A 19,469-nucleotide genomic window follows, 5' to 3' on the forward strand; every position below is an offset into this window, starting at 1 on the left:
TCAGTTCGTCAACTCGCTAGTCTTGTAACGCATTGTTGATATTTCACATGGAATTGGGTTTACTCAACTATTATGCTTTAAAAAAAATATTTGCCAAAGTGTCTGTGACTTTATTGATATTTTGGGTCGTGTATTGTATCTACACTTACTTCTAAAGACCCTCGTTTGGGAGGCAGGTTGCCATGGATACCCTCTCTGGACCTCAGATTTTGTCAAAGTTTTGCAGTAAGGCGACATTGTCATTGGCATTCACAACACTTTCATTTAACACAGAATGACATGTAAAAAAGACAAAAAATACTGTTTTTCAATAAAGTTTTGGGAAAAAATAAACACAAACAGATGCAACTTGAAAAATAGATAAATTTATTTTTACCATTGAAACGAATAAAAAAGCAAATACCCAAACCAAACGCAATCCAAAGCTGCATGCAAAAAAAAAAGTTGGTCCTCTTCCCTATTTCTTATTGTGTATCAGGAATAAAACGCCCAGAAAGTATATTCTTATCTTTTGAGGAAAAATGCAATGAAACGTTAACTTTACAAACAAAGCAGACAATTTCATGGAGCGCTTTCTATAAAACCCTTATAAATTATCCGAATGCTTCATGGGATATTCTACCGGAGGCCAACGGACAAATGCTTCTCATATGTAATTTCACATATTTCCAGAATGAGAAAAGAAACACGTTCAACCGTTGACCACTTACGCAGTTGTGACTGTAAAATCGGTACTGCCGATTAAATTCAGTTAATGGTTTTTTTCTCTCTCAAAAAAAGTATACATCTCCAGGAATAATTTGGAATCCCCTAAAGAACTACAAATTCTTATGAGACTCAACAAATAGATTTTCAACACTAAACAGCTAAACAGAAATTGAAGAATTTTTTAAATATGACAAAATATACATTTTTTACATGCATCCCATGGTAAGATAGATGTAGATGTCTTTGTTGCTAAGCAACCCAAAATTAAAACACAAGAAATGCCCGAAACCTGAATACTTAATGATTGAAAAGTCATGTTTTTCCTCATAAAATGATGCTATTAATATGCATTTTGTTCACGCTGGGACCAGCTTTACCTTGTTCTTTGTTAGTGATGAAGTTGACTAATACTGCAATACCACCCCTCTGGGATAAGAATATCCAAAGTGGTAAGTATGACCTGATTGGTCACACTGGGCTAAACCATTACCTGGGGGGGGGGGGAGACATACAGAAAGTGCCAAAATGTATTCAAACACTAAACCAATGTTAGCTACATGTACCTTAATGAATGTATAAATGCTGGATGGCTAACTTTTCTACAAAGTAAAAACAAAAATAACTCAGGCTGAGTCATGATTCATAAAATTCATGATATAGTTCTAGAGTAGAGGGTGCAAGACAAAATGCTCAACAAAAGAGCACAATTAGTTTTGACCTGGCACACGTAGTCTCAGTTTGTCTTCATTACCTCATTAGCATGCACTTAAAGTACAGCATATCCATTTCTGTTCAGGATAAAAATGGGAAAACTGATCGGAAAATGCCTGATGTCCGGACGTTAGTCTGATGTTTCCACTTTCCTTCAGGCTTTCTCTGTGATTCCTTGTGATTATATTGTATCAGCTTTCAGCGGTAACCTCAATTGGTACATGCCAGCCAGTGCCAATGCTGTGCTGTAGATCATATCCCGGCGCGAGACACCTGTGAGTGCAACGTGCCAATCACCACGGTTCACGCCAGGTATGTCGCGCTCGACAACCTCCCCGATCGTCACAGCTAGCCCCGACCAGCGTAAGGTGTAGTCCGGTGGCGTCATGGCCTGGGCTGAGGTCACAAGATCCAAGGGCACGGGCGTGGCCTGGGTGAAAGTTTCCAAGGTGATGTTGTGGACGGGGTCTTGGAGCAGCACACAGCCAATATCATACCATCTGTGATTGAAAATAAAGAACAATAAATTCATTTAATGTGACTTGCTCTAATTAGCCCTAACCAAATACCGGTTCAGTCGAATGATGTATAATCTTATTAAATGGAGCATAGTTAGGTTTAACATTGGTATTTTAAAGCAACACTTGGACAAAGAAAGAACTAAAAAAATTCACTGTTTCCACATATTTTAAATCTTTTTCTTCTTTTTTTCATGAAGAAAGTACAAGTAGAGTCCCCTTTATACTTTCCCACTAAATTTGCCATCAAAGTATTCCAGGGGTTCCACCTGAAGATGATTTATGCTTGAACTGAAGGAAATGGCTGCCACTTGAGCTAGTGCATCCAAGAGGTGTGCCAATGCACCTGTTGACCTAATTACAGGTTGATCTCATATACCCTATTGTTCGAGGCTGAATTGACCCTGTACCTTATCCCGTTGCTTTGCAAGTTCTCTCCCGTTTAAATTTTAAATAAAATAAAAAAAAAAAAACACCAGAATTCATATTCTTGAAAATATGAACCTGTCATACAGCTGCTGTCAATTACTGACTCACTTTTCAGGGAGAAGTTCAACAATGAAGTTCTCAATGGACACCACGGTCTGGGTTTCATCCACAAAGCCGTTGCGTCTGAGGTTATCGATCCTCTCTTGTGTTCCTTTGCTCCCTGCTGCGTACCCTTCAGGCTGGGGGGCGATGTTAGGCTGGCTTGGCTTGCCCACCACCGTGGCTCGGCCGAAGACTTTCTGAAAGGCGTCCCGGATGGCGGCCACTTTGACCTCTTTGTCAGAGGCAACGACAACATGAATGTCACCTCCTGATTCTGTGGGTAAGAATCAAGGAAAGAACTACATTTCAAAAGTTTCAGAATGATAAGTTAACACCCATGAATCCCGAAATGTGCCTGATAAAAAAAATTGTTTATATTGTCACCTTTTTTTCCCCCAAAGTTTAAGTGGGCATTTTCAGACTGGCATGTCAAAGCTGCACTGAACCAAATTAGTCCAGGCAGTCAGGTCGGTACAGTGGGTTTTTTTTCTTGCCTTCCACCTCCATGGCCTGGGTTCGATTCCTGCCCTGATCCACATGAAGATTGGGTTCCTAGTCCCAGCCTGATTCTGTGGATTTTCCCAGAAAATTTTTCAGGGGTTTTCCTTTCATGTCTAAATCTGTAATTTCTTCATTGTCTTCTCTATACAGGATTCTTCAGGCTTGTGAGCTACAGTGCCTTAGGAACTTTTGAGGAATCCGTGATTTCATTACAAGAAATAAACGTAAAAAAAAAAAATTGCATTATGTGCATGAAGAATTCAATGGTTGAAGCAAGAAGGAGGGACTATGTTCAATGACTGTTGCAGGCAAAAGCACTTATTCAAAATGACTCAACATCTAGTCAATTGACAATTAATGAAGTTCTTTTTGAAACCAAAATCTATTTTGGGTCACTCCTAAAATGTTTGGTTCAGTTTGACTCTGAAATGCCAGTGTGAAATAATAAAAAACAATAATTATAAACTGTCCTTATAAAGTGCATTTCACACAAGGTCCAAACACGCTGTACAAGAGTCATAGGATGTTTTGGGTTATGATGACAATCACTGGGCATAGAACATTGTAGAATACCAAAATAACTATGTGCACTGTTTATTTCAGATTTCAAAAAATGTCAGTAGATGTATGACTTACTTATTATGGGAGCCATGCCTGGGTCTAATGTTGTTATCATAGAATCAACTGAGCTCTGAAAAAAAAAAAAACATTTACAAAACAGATATTACCAAGTTGCAAGCAAGCAAACAAACCTTGTGCCTCTTAATTCACACTTTTCCCCACATCTTTGAAGATGACTTTTTCCATGTTTTTTCTAAGTTGACAGTAACCAACTGGCCTTATCAACCAAAACCTCAACAAGTCAGTTAGAAGTATTTGTAGGATTAGGGTCTGTGTGAATGCTCTAAATGGCAAAGGTACAAGAAACATGACTACAAAAGCTCAGAACTCCTACAGCTATGCACTAAAATCATTGGCCATGCATATGCACAGAGTGAAATGAAACACTTATTTAATGATATTGTGGTTCACTTTTGAACTTGCCAGCTTTATTCACACTTTAAAGGGAAAATACAACATTTGCAAACATCAAAAAATAAAACTACCAAATCATTTTGAAATACCTTGCTGGACTGTTAGTGAATGACAGTGTAAAGCATCCTATAAAATCATGGCACCTGGTATACTGTCATTTTCAAGAAAAGTGGTATTTTTGTATCAATTTCCAACGCTGATCGGCCGATCAGCGTTGGAAAAAAAACTGGCTTTTTTTCAAATACTGGCCCCAGTTGACCATCACACTTGTTTGCAATCGATTACACACCTATAAAGGTACAAGCCAGCTAGACTGGTTCCCTGACCTTACAATTCCCCAATATATGTAAACTGCTCTGTTTCTTCTTAAATGGAGTCAGGGAACCAGACTACAGGAAAATGATTGTTTTTCTCGGTTTTTATAGCATTTTCGAACCCAAAACCTCAAAAAAGTCAGTGTAACTATATTTGCTATATATTTCCAACCCCCCAATTCCATCCATTTCTGAAAATTACAGCAAAAGCAAATGATGTATATTCCCTTTAAGTTCTGAATGAGACTAGCCGTAAAAAGATTAAGCCCTTTATAGGTTTTTGCACAAACATGGATGTGCCCAGCAGCCTTCACTGCATGAGGCAAATCAGCTCTCTAGTAATTTAATGTAGCTCTGTGGTCTCACATCAGTTGGGAAGACAGTGTGCCCAACATCCAGCTCTATCTACACGCCCTGCCCAGAGTTCCAGTCAAGGTCAGGGAACGGAGGATGAGGCTGGCAGGCCACTGTGTGCGTTATCCAGAGCTAGCTGCGAGCCCACTAGTGCTGTGGGAACCTGTCGATGGAGCTAGCGGCAGGGGCAGGAGGAGACTCTCTTTCGTCGACCAGTTGAAGAGGGACGCAGCACAACAAGATACCGCTGAGCTGAGGATGCTGATGCTGGACCCGCGGGCATAGAATGTGACCATCAGAGTCTCGCGAGAAGGCCCCAGTTGAAGACGACCTCTTGCATGATGATGGTCTCACTTTATGTGAAAGGCAAAGAGACTACCACAAGATGGAGTGCATTTCTTACCTTAGTCTTCTCCACCATTTTCTTCATGAAGCTACTCCCCCAGCCAATCAGCCCCCCACTCCCTCCTCCCCCAACTTGACTCTGGTACTGCCCCTCAAGGGTGGTTGATGAGGGGGGCGTGTCATCACCTAATGACAGTGAGACTGCAGCGCTGGTACCCTGTTGAGGAACATGGCCTGCCGGTGAGCTCTATTGGGAAACAAGCATCAGGACATTCATTAAACTGGGCTGCAACATTTAATCATAATAATAACAATAATGATGTGGTGCTTCAATAGTGCTTATACCAAGTCTAACAGTTCTTTACAATATTACCCCTGTGCATAAGGCTGGACGCTGCCAGACAAATTCAGTTGCAAATAAGCAAATCAACTTGAAGTTGCAGCTTAATGACTACATGTACTTGTACAACTACCCCTTCAACAGTTACAAAAGCAGAGTTTGGGAAGACGTCTGGGAGAGAAATTTGAACGCATTTCCGATGCGTTCACGCAAGGACGCCATTGTTTTGTGCCCATTCGGAATAGAAATATTCATACATAGTTCACGCAATATGTACGAACCACTACTGGCAAGCAATGTCCCCCCATTGGTGCTCTTGTACATGTATGTCAGTGGTCGAAGAGTATCATATACTGTTCCCAAACAAAGTCTTTTTACTAGATACTTTTTCAAGATAGCTACATTCCTATGCATTATTTCATAGCTGTCATGATTGTGAGAAGGGCCTAAGACATCACAGCAGGAGGACAACACATTTAGCTTCACATTTGCACCTGTCAGTTAAAAGTTGACAAACTAAACCAGGACAAATAAAGTTTGCCTCTACTTTATTCAAACGCGTTTTGGGGAAATGGCATATTTGTATTTTATAGCCGAACACAGAAGCACTCTCCCACAGTGTCCATAATAGAAAAGGCTAATTACCTGTGCTCCTGGTAGCACAGGCTGCTGGGAAGGAGTATACATCTGGGACTGGGGTAATGATGCATCCTGGGAAAGGCTGAACCCAGGTGACTGTGAATCCGCTTGGGAGGCAAGAGGTGGAGGCACGTACATCTGAGAGGGCTGGGGCGGGGGAACGTACGTTGATGGAGTTAATGGATTGGTTGGCGGAGCCACGGTAGAAACTATGGAGGACAACAGAAAAATAAACTTAAGTCTTTAAAAGTCACAGAGAGTGCGAGTAACAAGAAGTTTGAAAATACACCATTTGTTTACCTCAATAGCTCAATCAGACATAAAGCGTCAGATAATGACCAGCACATTGATCTTATGGTCTCTAACATGGGGTCAGTCTTCATTTATATATTACAGAATTACAAAAGAAACTGTGTTTGGTGCATGCATACTTTGAGAGTTTAGACCAGTTATTCTATAAGTGGCTAGCGATACAATTTCAGAGGCTTATAAAGAGTGTTTCTTGTCCTCAAACATATCAGGTCTCCAGCCTCACACGTTTTCCGACCATTATTCTTCTGATTCAAAAATTTATCAAATATCATAAATTGTAGTACTGCAAGTGTATTTTAAATCAGTAAAATATATTGACACTCTGATAACTCAAGTTTGTGATAATTCAATGTTGTCCATGTAAATGTTGGGTCTGCATTTAATTTCAGTCTCAGAGATGCAGGAATTTAAAATGTACATCACACAGTCGCAATTTATCCTCAAGCTACCACACATGTCTGGGATTAAACAGATTCTATGGCAGGCCTCTCATGGCAAAAGTCTGACTTACTTGGTGATGCGGGAGGAGGTGTGGCTGCCTGGTCATCACTCGTCACTTCCTCCATCATATTGACTGGATAGGCAGCCGAAGAAAAGGCTAGAGTTTCTCACAAATAAGGAACGTCAACTTGGAATTCTTCAAACTGTTGCATGAGTTAGCTCCTCAAAAACCTGGCAAAGAAAGAATGTTCATGGTTGTTCAACTACATTTGTTCACCTGATGAAACCCCCTATGACTCCAACAGGTACTTTAACTGTTCATTTTGGTGCAAATGTAGTTAAATTAACAACATGTCTGGCATGTTTGGGGTACTACTCTCTTAGAAGTGCTCCTCGGAGTTCTGGTACTATATGTAAACCTGCTGTATCTTTAACTTGACTCAGTTTTGACTAGAACGGCGAAGCCACCATGGCTCGCTGTCGAAGGCGGGAAAGGAGGCTGAAGGTAGGGTTGGGTATGTGCATGATGGGGATCAGGATTCTCGTTAATGTGCCAGGGTGTAGGGGTCAGGTTTTAAATGTCAACATTAAAAGTCAACAGATGACCTAATAAATACATGTGTATATAGGTTAGCCGTCACTGCATTATGGGGAAGTTTTCCATTGTTAGGGTAATTAGGACCCAGTTGTGGAGACTTTTTGCAGCCCCCACAGTGTCTTCGGGTCTTCATACACGTCATACTTGTATTACCATGGGAAAACTCTTGTGTAGTCGCCACAAATGCGGAACAAGAATGGGTATACATGTACATGTAGACACAGCACCATCACCACATGCCCCAAACCTTACCCCATCCCCGACCCGCCCCCACCCCAACCCCCTACCCACACCATCCCATCATCCCCTACCCATCCCCACCCCATCACCTACACATCCCAACCCCACCCAAACTCCAATCCCTATCTCCTTCCCCCTCCCCTGACCCCGTACCCTCCCCCACCCCAACCCCCTACACCCACCCACCCTATCTTCCCCTTATCCATCCTTACCCACCCATACACATCCCCACCCTAACCCCTACTCGAATCCCAATATCCTGCCCACCCCATTCCCCCTACCCATACATCCCCACCCGACCCCAACCCCGATCCCTATACTTCCTCCTCCCCTTACCCAACCCCTACACCCACCTACCCATCCCCACCCACCGCTACACATCCCCAACCCAACCCCTACTCAAATCCCCATATCCCGCCCCCTCCCCGACCCCCTCCTAACCCAATCCCTACACCCATGCCCATCCTCCCCCTACCTGTCCCCACCCCACCCCTACAAATCCCCACCCCACCCAAACCCAGTATTCCAACCCCAACGGTGACTGAAACATCTTATTATTGAGCTTGGATGGGGGGGGGGGGGGTTTCTGGAATTAGAACTTGGAAGGCACGATCATTTTTCAGAGGGTTGTGCATGTTGGATTTGGTTTGGAGTTTTGATAGATGCAGACCTACCAAGTCTCGTGCATTTGGCGTGTTTCACATGCCTCAGAGTCAATTCACACGCTTACACACCAGACAATCATAAGTCATGTGCCTTATGCTAAATTGTTCTTTACAAAAATTTGTTACGGTTGTTTTCGGGACAAGAATATGGAAACAAGTTTGTGTTGGGGCTAAGCATTTTGTGACCTCGGTTTTACGCCAAGATCATAATTATTGCCATGCAGTGGGCAGAGACACCTCTTTGCCAGCGCCGGCCAATGGCCTTGTAATGAGATTATGTTCATCGCTGCGCTCCTGTAGTAAATGTGCATGTATACTAGTACAGGTGCATCAAGCATGTGCCAACTATGTGTTATTTAATATTTACTAATGTGGCCTGGTTCCTAATAACCGTGTCGTACCTTGATTTTTTCGCCTCTAATTGCATTGCTGTACAAAATATTCACCTCAAATTTCACAGGATAGTGGAATTTCATCAAGCTCTAAGTATTCCTTGAAGCTTTCCCAGTTTTATAAATCTTGAGGTTATGTACCTGTTATAGAAAAAAGTTTACAGAACAAAAATGTATTGTTGCATCTTTTAAGTTCCTGTCAAACTTGTATTTAGGTAGGGCCTACAGAGGAAGATAATGATGCATAGGCGTCGATCAGTAGCGGGACGGGGTGATGCCCCTCTCCCCCTTTTTTTTTAAAGTGGGGGATATATTGTTTATCCCTGAATAAAATATGTAGGCTACGTACATTTGATTTTACAGCTCAGAATAGCTGATTCAATGACTCCAAACTCAAAAATGATGTTTAAATGATGATTATTTGGCAAAAAAAATTGAAGAAATTGCCTCAGATCACTCCACAGATCATCTGCAGGTAGAATCCAAAAATGTTTGGGGCCCTTCTGGGCACCTAACCCCATGTAGTTAGGGCTTCGTGGTTGCATTAGTTCTGATTCAAATCCCTGCTGACGACATTTTCAATTTCTTTTATTTCATCCCAAAATTTTAAGAACATTGTTCTTTTGTTATTTCAAATTGACTCCAACATTTAATTACAGAATATTACATTTTCTTTTTGTGATTTGTGGCTCTGGAGGATTTTTTTTAAAGGGAAATAAAGTCCGAAATTGTAATGGTCGGATTCCCATCTCGTAAAACGAAGTCACAATGACAATGTTGGCGCGGAACCAAACTACATTTGTCACGGTAAAAATTTCTAAGTCCTCAAAATAGTCACTGGCATGACGTTCAGTGCAGTCCATAGCGGGCAAAATAGGAAAAAAATGTTGCAACCTGACACCACTTCATTATTTTGCTTGTGTACCTCAGAGAGTATACTTTCATGTGAGAACTGCAAGGAATATGTTCACAAAGTCTTTAAGAGCAATTTGTAGTTGAATATTTGGCCAACTTGGTAATTTTTTTACATGTCACTGTATGTTGATGCCCTCAACCGACACGTGATAAACAAAGGTGGAAACATGAGGTGACATGTTAAAATTCCCTAAGTTGGCCACACAAATCTCTCTTAAAGCTACAGTCCATCATTTGCAGCTACCCAAAAAGTAACTAACGTAATAATTGTTGAAAAACATACTTGGTTGAAAGATAGTAAGGGAAATAAACTTCCTGTAAAATTATTCTTTCTGGCAAGCTGTCAATGTGAAGAAATCAACGAAAGAAGGCCTTTCCAATGGTGCGTCTGAAGACGCAACATTGGAAATTTTCGATTAGTAGTTCATTTTTTTTTATTCGGTGGAGCGCTGGCAAGACGCACACGCACGCTGTTGCTATAATTCGTCGGATCGGTGCGCGACATCGCGTAGCTGCAATCAGCTCAGTGAGAATGTGTCTTTGGACGCTGAATTCAGACCCAATTCAAAACATGATTCAGCAACCTTTGATTTAAAATCAAGATCCTAGAAATGCTGTTTTTCTCTGAATATACAGCTGAAACAGAGCTGAAACTTCATCAGGTTAATTGTCATGATTGTTGGGCACCCTTCTTAAGATTTAGAGATTTTTGAAATTTTGAAATTACAAATGATGGACTGTACGGTGTACCATTGATTTAAAGACTCTGTCAACATATTCTTTACAGTTCTCACATGAAAGTATACTCTCTGACTCTGAGTACAAGGTATTAAGCAAAACAAAAAAGTTTTTTTCTGTTTCAAAAGTGGCGTCATCGTCAGGCACTTTTGTGAGATAGCCTACACATGTATCAGACTTCAGAGGATTTATTCTAATTCTAATTCTAGAAGTAGGGGTGGGAGGGGCTTGAAATGAAGAACGTATGATCAGTATGATTATCTAATATGAAGTATGATTGAGAAACTAAGTTATACTGCAATACAATAGGAAACACGGTCCTTACTTTAGTTTTAGGCATGTTAGGACACCTCTATTATTTACGGGTTCTGTTCAAAACTGACTTTTGCAGATGACTGTCCAGTACCAAAGTGACTTTTACAGGCTAAAGCAGTCTTTTTTCTTCATATCAACTCATGTTAGTTGTAATTTGGAAAGCACTTTCAAAAAAATTTGACTTTCCTACCTTTTTTCACAGTCAGACGTGCATGTTGTAGTTCTCACACGCGTGAAATCCCTACATAATGAAAGCCCGATGCTGATTGGCTGCTAAAAAAAATAATTAAGATGTTTATTTTTTATCAGCCAATCAGCATTGAGCTTTCATTGCATCGAGCTTTCACGTTTGCCATCTTGGTTTTTGAGTCTGTTTTCTGGTTGTCATCGTCGTCTTTTATACCCCTCAATTTCCCTCTAAAAATAAAATCAAAGTCCTGCCCTCTTTCCACAAACTTAAACCTGCTGATATTCAAGAAGGTGTCATTGCCAACTGTTCAAATGTGTCAAGAAATATCAGAATGTCACTTTTGAGTGTCATTTAGTCAGCTGTTTTGGTGAGTCTTTCCCTCCCTATATGGGAACAGGGTCCTAAAAGTAAGGATTACTGGAAACACAAAAATGTGCAGCACAATCCATATAATCATGTAGTCCGAGTAACTTGGCCCAACTTATCGCCTTTTTTAACATTTGGACATTTCACTTTTTTCCGGATCGTAAGTAAACTTAAGTACAACCATCTTAATCATCTATGTCTACTTGTACCTCAGGTGACATATCTAGTAATTTGGAGGCCGTTTTGAAGGCGAAATCTGATGTTTTTTGTTGGAAAATGTTGGTTTTTGGGACTGTGTTGTCTAGGTCTCGGTATTAGCTTGGACCTTACTATCGCCAGACCATGTCCAAATGTTAAAAAAGGCGATAAGTTGGGTCCAAGTTACTCGGACTAATAATCATGGCATAAGTTCTCCACTGAATGTACTCATGTAGTGTGTAAAAAAATGTAGCATGCCCTAACCTACAATATTAAACAAGGCTCATACCTGAAAATCGTGAAAAATACTTACACTTCATGTTCTTCGACACAAATCCTGCGAGTACATACACATCTGATGTATAGTGCGAGTTGGAATCAGCGAACTCGAAGCTTAGCAGGGTGACCGTAAGGCCATGACTAAGTTCTGCTAAATGCACTTCAAAAATCTGTCAGATTTATCAAAAATCTGCCAAATTCCCCAGAATTACTCGAAATACACTATAAACACTTACAATCACATGCAGATGTTGTAATATTGACTTAATTAATTTTTAAATTGCATTATAAACAATCTTTAGCCACATATGAAATTGCATAAATTATTCAGGCAAAACGCGGTTGCGTCACGACGAAATCCGGTTCCCAGTGCACCTCAGCACCTAGACCAGCAACTTGTCCTATTTTTGCAAGGGTTTGTTTGATAAGATTGAAGCTTTTGTAAACAAATGTACCTTTTTTGCAAATTTGCTGTTTTTATATGTCAAATAACCATTTTTGCAGAATTCTGCCAGGAATCTTCCAAAAAATCCATCCTGTCAAATTTTCTGTCAAACTCGTTTTTTAACAAAAAAATCGTCAATGTTAGCCGAAAATCGGCTAAAACGGTCACTTTGAAGCTTAGATCTGTGGGTTTATTTAGTCTGTTAATCTGATGTCACTGTTCAAAGAGTATTATGTGTTTAGGGAACTAGACGCACTATCTATACTACAATCACGAAAATGATTGGGGGGCGCTGCCATTTTCCCGACCGGTCTCCCGTCCCCATCGCGCCTGTTGGCTGCGGGGAATGCGGAACGGGGCCCGGCTATTTCCACCCTATTTCCCATAATTCCCTTCCCCATTGAGCCGGCCGCGCCGGCCATCTTGCGTACGGGCCGGATAATTGACGTGCCACGTCGTATACGTTCGTTTATGAGCATGCAGCGTACGGGCCGAATAATTGACGTGCCACGTATACATGTACGTTCGTTGTGAGCATGCAGCGCATGCAACAGCACAGCATTGCTGACATGGTTGATGTATCTGTTCCTCCTTGCTCCAGTTTTCTCTTTGAACGGTAAGTCTCATTTATGATAATTGATATGTATTTTTGTTTGTGAAAAGTGGTATTCTTTCGAACGCCACTGGCATTGAGAATCATTGTTGTTTGTGAAAAGTGTGAAGTTGTGAGTGTCCAATGATGGCGTAGTCTGGTGGTAGTACGGGGAGGGTTGTACGGGGAGGGTTGTACGGGGGAAGGCCTCGGCCCGAGTTTGGCCGTGTGTTTACTTAGCTAGGCTTAATGTGGCCAATTTACTGCACGCTGCATGACCTCGCGCAACTACAGGCCTCACTTGGAACATGTACCCGAACATGTTTGTAGAACTTTGTCAACTTTTGATTTCACAATTGGGCTTTGTTGGTAGTTTATTGTTGGAATTTGCTTTAGTTTGTTATAGTCCTAAGCCTAGGCCTACTACTACTACTCAGTACTAGCTACAACAAAACTGCTGCATTTGTATATAGGCCATGAAAATGAAATGTACATTCATTCCATACAAATGATGCAAACTAAATCTTTGTGGTAATCTTAGAACACGGCAAATCATACTAAAAACTTCCTTTAAAGAAATGGCTTTCATAGTCATAGGCAAAACAAAATTAATTTACTGCAAATCAAAGACCAATAACCAACTTAATAAAGAAACCCTCAAATCAAAATTAAAGACGTGATCAAGTTCAAACCTCAGGCCAAAAATAAAAAAATACAGGCAAAGACTAAAACCTGAAACCAACACAGTTAGAATAGTGGATCTAAGAGAATACACTCTGGCAGAAAATCACATGACTCGACAACAGACATGAACCCAAGCAGGATAAAGAGGAAACTAATACATTGATGACTGTTCAGTGTCTCTGCTGTTCTGCTGAGATAAAATCATATGCGGGGGGGGGGGGGGGGGGGGGGGGTCACAAAAATACAACATATAAGACATGTTTCGTTGTTTGGCATGTTTGGTTAGTACTTCAGTAGTGCATAATTCCTGCATAAATGGGGTATTGCAAGTTTTCTTCACCTTAGTCGTTATTCTTTTCTTTCTAACTCCTTTACACAGGACTCCCGATGACACCCACATCACATGACCAGCTCCAAGCATGCTCCAGTGCATGCTTCAACCAGTTCCTAAAGCAAGAATCTCAACTCAAGACGAAGACACCTATTCCTTCCAGTTCAACTGCAAGATTCCTGCTTTTTCTCTTTACCCATTCAAAACACATTTTCCTTCTAGCCATAATTTTATTTTTAGAAGTCATGAAATAGTGCAAAAAAAATCACTCTTTTCTGCTGTTTGATGTCCATCCTTTTTTAAAATCATATCCTTGGCTTAGTTGTACCCAAGAATAATGATGGAACGATTACCCGATAATTACTGGCCAAGCAGACTGTGTCGATCCTGGCAAACTTATTTGATAACAAAACAATGTCTTTGATTACCAAATTACATAATCACTCTTAAAATTTCACAACAAAATATTCATGATCGCATACCCCTCCGTTTCTCATGAGTTTTCACCAACACTCATTAAAAAAATGTTGTCCTGTAACTTACAATGCCACTGTCATTATTTATGATTACAGCTTTTAACACAAAAAACTGCAATTGCACAATAACCTTTGGCCGTCTTGCTTGAAAGTCTTTCATGGAATGTCTGTGCCTATGGTAAACAAGCCTGGACCGACGTCCCTTGCGAACATTGCTCCGAAAACTGACTACAGTTATATCCCCTATGTTTTGTCGAAGAACTACCCTGTACAGTAATGAATGCAAATACATTATTAATAAAAAAATTGTGTATACCTGATTTCATTTTCACAGTTTTGTAATAAATACATTTAACATGTGGTGCTTGACATAATTATGAAGTGCTCCAATATGTCCTTTCTTTTAGTTTTACTCTCTTCTGCAAATAAACGTGTTACGATACTTTGCTGTACAACCCCATCACCATAATAAAAACACCAACTGCTATAATGACATTAACTTAATACATAAGAAACACCCTCTTCACCATAACAAATATAAATTGTTGCCCACTTCCCCGGAAATATAAGTGACCATTCACAGGTGTAACATAAATAGGCATGGGTGGAAAAGCAAAAAAAAAAGAAAAGAGGCGCGAAGTCATAGTGGTGTAAATTTAATGGGTTGGGGGGAGCAAAATGTCCCTGCCCCCCTCTAAAACTGATAAATCGAGAATGTGTTGAGAAAAACAGGCATTTTGTGGGCAAACGTATGTTTTGCCCCCCTCTAGAAAAAATCCTGGCGACGCCCACACAATATCCAACCCCCACCCCCACTGGCTGCCCCTCCTCTCCTCTGTAGTGAGAACGATGGATACGACGTTGTATCGGCCAAGATCAAACTGCGTTTCATCTAAATTACCTAATTGTACAGTTGGTGTATAGGCCTACGTCCTTAATGGTTTGGCACCTTGAAAATTCAATGTTCAAATTGACTGGACAATATTCCAGCACACCATTATTTATTAGCTTTATATAATACGACACCGCATGAGACAATCGGTCGGCAATGAATACTTAATTTCATTCAACTGTTGACAGCAAGACCTTCCTAATCGGCGCGCAATTTAAAACATTTAAACGGTATAAATCCCGGCACAAACATAAACCTCCACAATATCAGCGATTTCAATATCACCATCTCCCCTCTATAACAAAAACCATTTCTCCCCATCCCTGGAAATGTTTCTCCCCATCCCCGGAAATATTGGTGACATGGTCGACGGGTTTTACGGAAATTGGACGTTCCGTTTAGCACCCTTCACCCTAGCTAGCCCCTTCCCCTATATTGACAATATGTCCTGGACCCTCGCACAATCTCCGCAGGAAACGTTATGTACGCGCACGTTGAACGCAAATACAAATTAGGCGAGACTGATGGCGAGTCCAAATAGGCTCGCGCCTCGCGTGCAGCAGAGGGTATGATTCTTTATTTGACTTAACAGTTGGTGGGGTAGCGGTATCGTTTCGGTTTTGCGGTAACACCATGTGGTAATAACTACTGCTTAGAAGATATTAGTTCTGAGAAGAACAGTTGTTTGGAGTTATTAGAGTTTAAATTATCGAGATTTCATTGTATTGTTGATGTACCCTAACGTGGCGCGGCCCCTAACGTGGCGCACTTTGATTTTTCGCCTGTAGCGCCTAGCTAGAGCAAAGGTTTTAACTGAAATTTCACAGAAAGTGAAATTTCATCAAGTTATAAACACTGCCGTTCATAAATCGCGAATTTATTTACCCGCTACAAAGTTAAAAGAAAAACTTATTTTGGCGTGATTTTCCGATTTTATTTTCAAGTGCAAAGTGAACCCTTTGAAAATGCCCGGAAAAATAAGAAAATAATTTTGTGACAAACATCTGGCTGGGTATGTAAGTAGAGATAATAATGATTTATCAGAATTTATCAAGTTTTCAGAAATTCTTAAATGTTAATTTGGAATTTTCCGAGATTTATTTAAGTGCGCCACGTTAGGGAACACTCCGCCAAATTGTGCCCAATTTCCGGACGCCACCGTTTTTTAATTTCGGCTTAAATTTTATGAAACCGAAATTGTTCACAGAGGTTAAACAGCAAGCATTAATAAGGTAAAAGTACCAGTATTTCACTGCATGAATTTGAGGTTTGTCAACAAAGAGGTTTGGCAACACTACACGAGGAAATTTGGGTATGCTTCGAAGTGCGCCACGTTAGGGTACACCACCATATACAGTAATTATTACGAAACAGTAAACTCTACCCATCTAGCGGGTGCCGCGCGAAGCGCGGCATCCCGCTAGTTATTATTATTAAAAAAGAATGAGTATAAATGATGACGTTCCCCATGCCACGTGTTCTGTGTAATAATGGTAGCAGACCAGTAAATAAACGTCCATAGACCCCAATGCCGTAAATGCTCCCACTTCAAAAATTCGGGAAAAATACTCACAACTCTCCAAGGTGTTCGAGACACACATCAAATTAAAGCTTATTTCATCATCTTTCATTTTCTTTTCAATTTTTGGGGGGTCAACTGATGACTTTTAGGAGAAATTTCCATCTGAAGATGATCACCCCTGAAAATAGTCCTGAAGCCCATCGCCATTTTGAAAAACGATGCCTACACTCCATTGCAAAATAGAGCGCTTTTAGGGTCCAAATTACATCAAAATTACACAGAACTGCAAGCTCCCAGTCCTGTGCACGGCTTCCACCCATATTTTTTACAATCCCTCAAGTTCATGGCCCACAGCATGCTCAAATACCGAAGATTTTGAGGGCATGCAAATCGTGATTTGGCCGGCGCAGGCAATTTCGGACCGATTTACTGGTCTGCACCCTATATAGTCATCAAGTACATGTACATGTACATGATGGACAAAATGTCCTGATCGTGCGTGCTTGGATAAAAGTGTGTTTTTAATATCAGAACCTACAACTATATGGTTTGAAGATGTCACATTTGATAGGCCCTGAATTAAAAAATATATATATCGTTAGACCCCCTATATAGTCGTGTTCCCTAACGTGGCGCACTTCGAAGCTTACCCGACTTTCCTCGGTAGTGTTGCCAAACCTCTTTGTTGACAAACCTCAAATTCATGCAGTAAAATACTGGTACTTTTACTTTATTAATGCTTGCTATTTAACCTCTGTGAACAATTTCGGTTCCATAAAATTTAATCCGAAGTTCAACAACGGTGGCGTCCGGAAATTGGGCAGAAATTGGCGGGGTGTTCCCTAACGTGGCGCACTTGAATAAATCTCGGAAAATTCCAAATTAACATTTAAGAATTTCTGTAAACTGGATAAATTCTGATAAATAATTATTATCTCTACTTACATACCTGTCCAGATGTTTGTCAGAAAATTCATTTTCAAAGGGTTCACTTCGCACTTGAAAATATAAAAAAATCGGAAACACGCCAAAATTAATTTTTTAACTTTGTTACGGGTAAATAAACTCGAGATTTATGAACAGGGGTGTTTAGAACTTGATTAAATTTCACTTTTTGTGAAATTTCAGTTAAAACTTTTGCTCTAGCTAGGCGCTACAGGCGAAAAATCAAAGTGCGCCACGTTGGGGGCCGCGCCACGTTAGGGTACATCAACAATAAAGCTACGCGGTCCTATTTCTACGCACTCACCTTCAATTTGTGTGTGATAACTGCGCGCCCGTTGCAAGCGAATTACCTGCGCAGATTATGGAGGATCGAGGATATATCATTGCATTATATAGCGGCGCCGGAAATGTTTATTTATTTGGGCCTGGGCCTGGATCGCTATTTTTAAAGTTTGCCGTGCGTGGGATAGGACGTCGACTGCAGGATCGAGCTGTGTTGATGCGCCTATCAAAATGTTGTGGCCAAACTTCTTTGTTGACAAACTTCAAAACCATTCAGTGAAATACTGGTACTTTTACCTTATTAATGCTTGCTATTTAACCTCTGTGAACTATTTCGGTTTCATGAAATTTAATCCGAAATTCAAAAACGGTGCATGGTGTCCGGAAATTGGGCACAAATCGGCTGCAACGTGGCGAATTCTCGGAAAATGCCACATTAACATTTAAGAATTTCTGTGAAATTGATACATTCTAATAAACAATTATTATCTCTACTTACATAACCAAATGAAAGTTTATCAGCAAATTATTTTCTATTTTGAGGGGACATTTTCAAAGGGTTCACTGGCACTTCGAAAAAAAAACCCGAAAAATCGCGCGGAAATATATTTTTCTTCTATAGCTTTGTAACGGGAAGATAAACTCGTGATTTATGAACGGAAGTGTTTTAGAACTTGATGAAATTTCACTTTCTGTGAAATTTCAGTTAATTTTTTTTGCTCTAGCTAGGCGCTACAGGCGAAATATCAAAGTGCACCACGTTGGGGGCCGCGCCACGCTAGGGTTCATCAATAATAATAATTGTACGTCCACTACGGCGCCCCCGTCGCCAAGGGCGGGGCTGATGAGCCGGGTATGTATGTAGAGACGGTTAATTGGAATTAGCATGTTATGTTTTTTTTTTTTATTATAGTGTGTCCCCTTTGCCCCCCCCTCCCCCCCCTCCGCCCCCCCCCTCCCCCCCCCCTCCCCCCCCCCCGGATCCGCCCTTGGCGACGGGGGCGCCTTTGTGGACAATTATTATTGTGTCGCGGTACGTCTGATCGACTGCCTCTTGGATTGCATATAGCCAGAGGATCGATCCTGGCGGCGCACTGAACACGTGAGCCCCCATAAATTCCCAGCGAACCCCCCCCCCCCCCCCCCCCGTGCCCCCTCTGCACACCCGCCTCCCACCCCCCCCCCCCCCCCCCCCCCCCAGGAATTAAAAAACCTGAAAGTGAAAGTTGCCGGAAATGTCTATTTAAAAGCAACTTTTTTTAGTAGGCCTAATGCAACCGAAGTGGAATGAAATTGACTATAATTGACGATTCTAATCCCCTTAATTCCCTTAAAATTGATGAAATGTTAATAATTGGACAGGAAAAAATAATGCCGTAACGCTTTTCGATCTTGAAAATCACCCTGGCGTATCCACTGGATGTCGGGGGGGGGGGGGGGGAACCGCACATCCGCGCCGAAATGTAGACACTTGGCCTCCGTAAAATCAAAAAGGGGGGAGGGGGGAGGGGGCTGGTACCCACCATTCAAATGGGGGCGCTCTTGAAAACTGACCATTATTATGCATACTACAAATTGCATACCTCTGGATACGCCACTGGCCCTTTGCCCCCCCCCCCCCCCGACAAAATCCTGGATAAGCCACTGAGCAGACG

At 41.2% G+C, this 19,469-nt stretch overlaps 1 protein-coding gene and 1 long non-coding RNA gene across 4 annotated transcripts; one reads left to right on the forward strand and one right to left on the reverse strand.

Moving 5' to 3' along the window:
- Positions 1–346: 346 nt before the first annotated feature.
- On the reverse strand, positions 347–11,806 carry LOC119740788 (protein PRRC1-like). Of its 3 annotated transcripts, none has more exons than XM_038216212.1 (8): positions 11,680–11,786; positions 8,699–8,785; positions 6,820–6,980; positions 6,003–6,205; positions 5,076–5,264; positions 3,606–3,660; positions 2,475–2,742; positions 347–1,919 (listed from the first exon to the last, which is right to left on the reverse strand). In XM_038216212.1, the coding sequence occupies exons 3-8, from the start codon at positions 6,875–6,877 to the stop codon at positions 1,601–1,603; spliced, it is 1,092 nt and encodes a 363-aa protein (XP_038072140.1). In that variant the 5' UTR covers positions 6,878–6,980; positions 8,699–8,785; positions 11,680–11,786; the 3' UTR covers positions 347–1,600. The 3 variants fall into 3 exon arrangements, with proteins under 3 accessions (XP_038072140.1, XP_038072142.1, XP_038072141.1); XM_038216214.1 differs by having other exon boundaries at positions 8,654–8,785; XM_038216213.1 differs by lacking the exon at positions 8,699–8,785 and having other exon boundaries at positions 11,680–11,806.
- A 572-nt stretch (positions 11,807–12,378) lies between these two features.
- Positions 12,379–13,943, forward strand: LOC119740274. Its single transcript, XR_005272663.1, has 2 exons — positions 12,379–12,706; positions 13,746–13,943. It is a non-coding gene; the product is annotated as an uncharacterized LOC119740274 (long non-coding RNA).
- The last annotated feature ends 5,526 nt before the right edge of the window (positions 13,944–19,469 follow it).

Source organism: Patiria miniata, unplaced genomic scaffold (assembly GCF_015706575.1).
Source record: "Patiria miniata isolate m_02_andy unplaced genomic scaffold, ASM1570657v1 HiC_scaffold_5, whole genome shotgun sequence".
Taxonomy (NCBI): Eukaryota; Metazoa; Echinodermata; class Asteroidea; order Valvatida; family Asterinidae; genus Patiria; species Patiria miniata.

Bases quoted from the DNA above. Each gene is read 5' to 3' on its own strand.
- LOC119740788 (XM_038216213.1), bottom strand. From the start codon at position 6,877: ATGATGGAGGAAGTGACGAGTGATGACCAGGCAGCCACACCTCCTCCC. The intron at 6,206-6,819 runs GTAAGTCAGACT...TGTCCTCCATAG, and splicing joins ACCTCCTCCCGCATCACCAA to TTTCTACCGTGGCTCCGCCA. The intron at 1,920-2,474 runs GTGAGTCAGTAA...TTTCAATCACAG, and splicing joins GTTGAACTTCTCCCTGAAAA to ATGGTATGATATTGGCTGTG.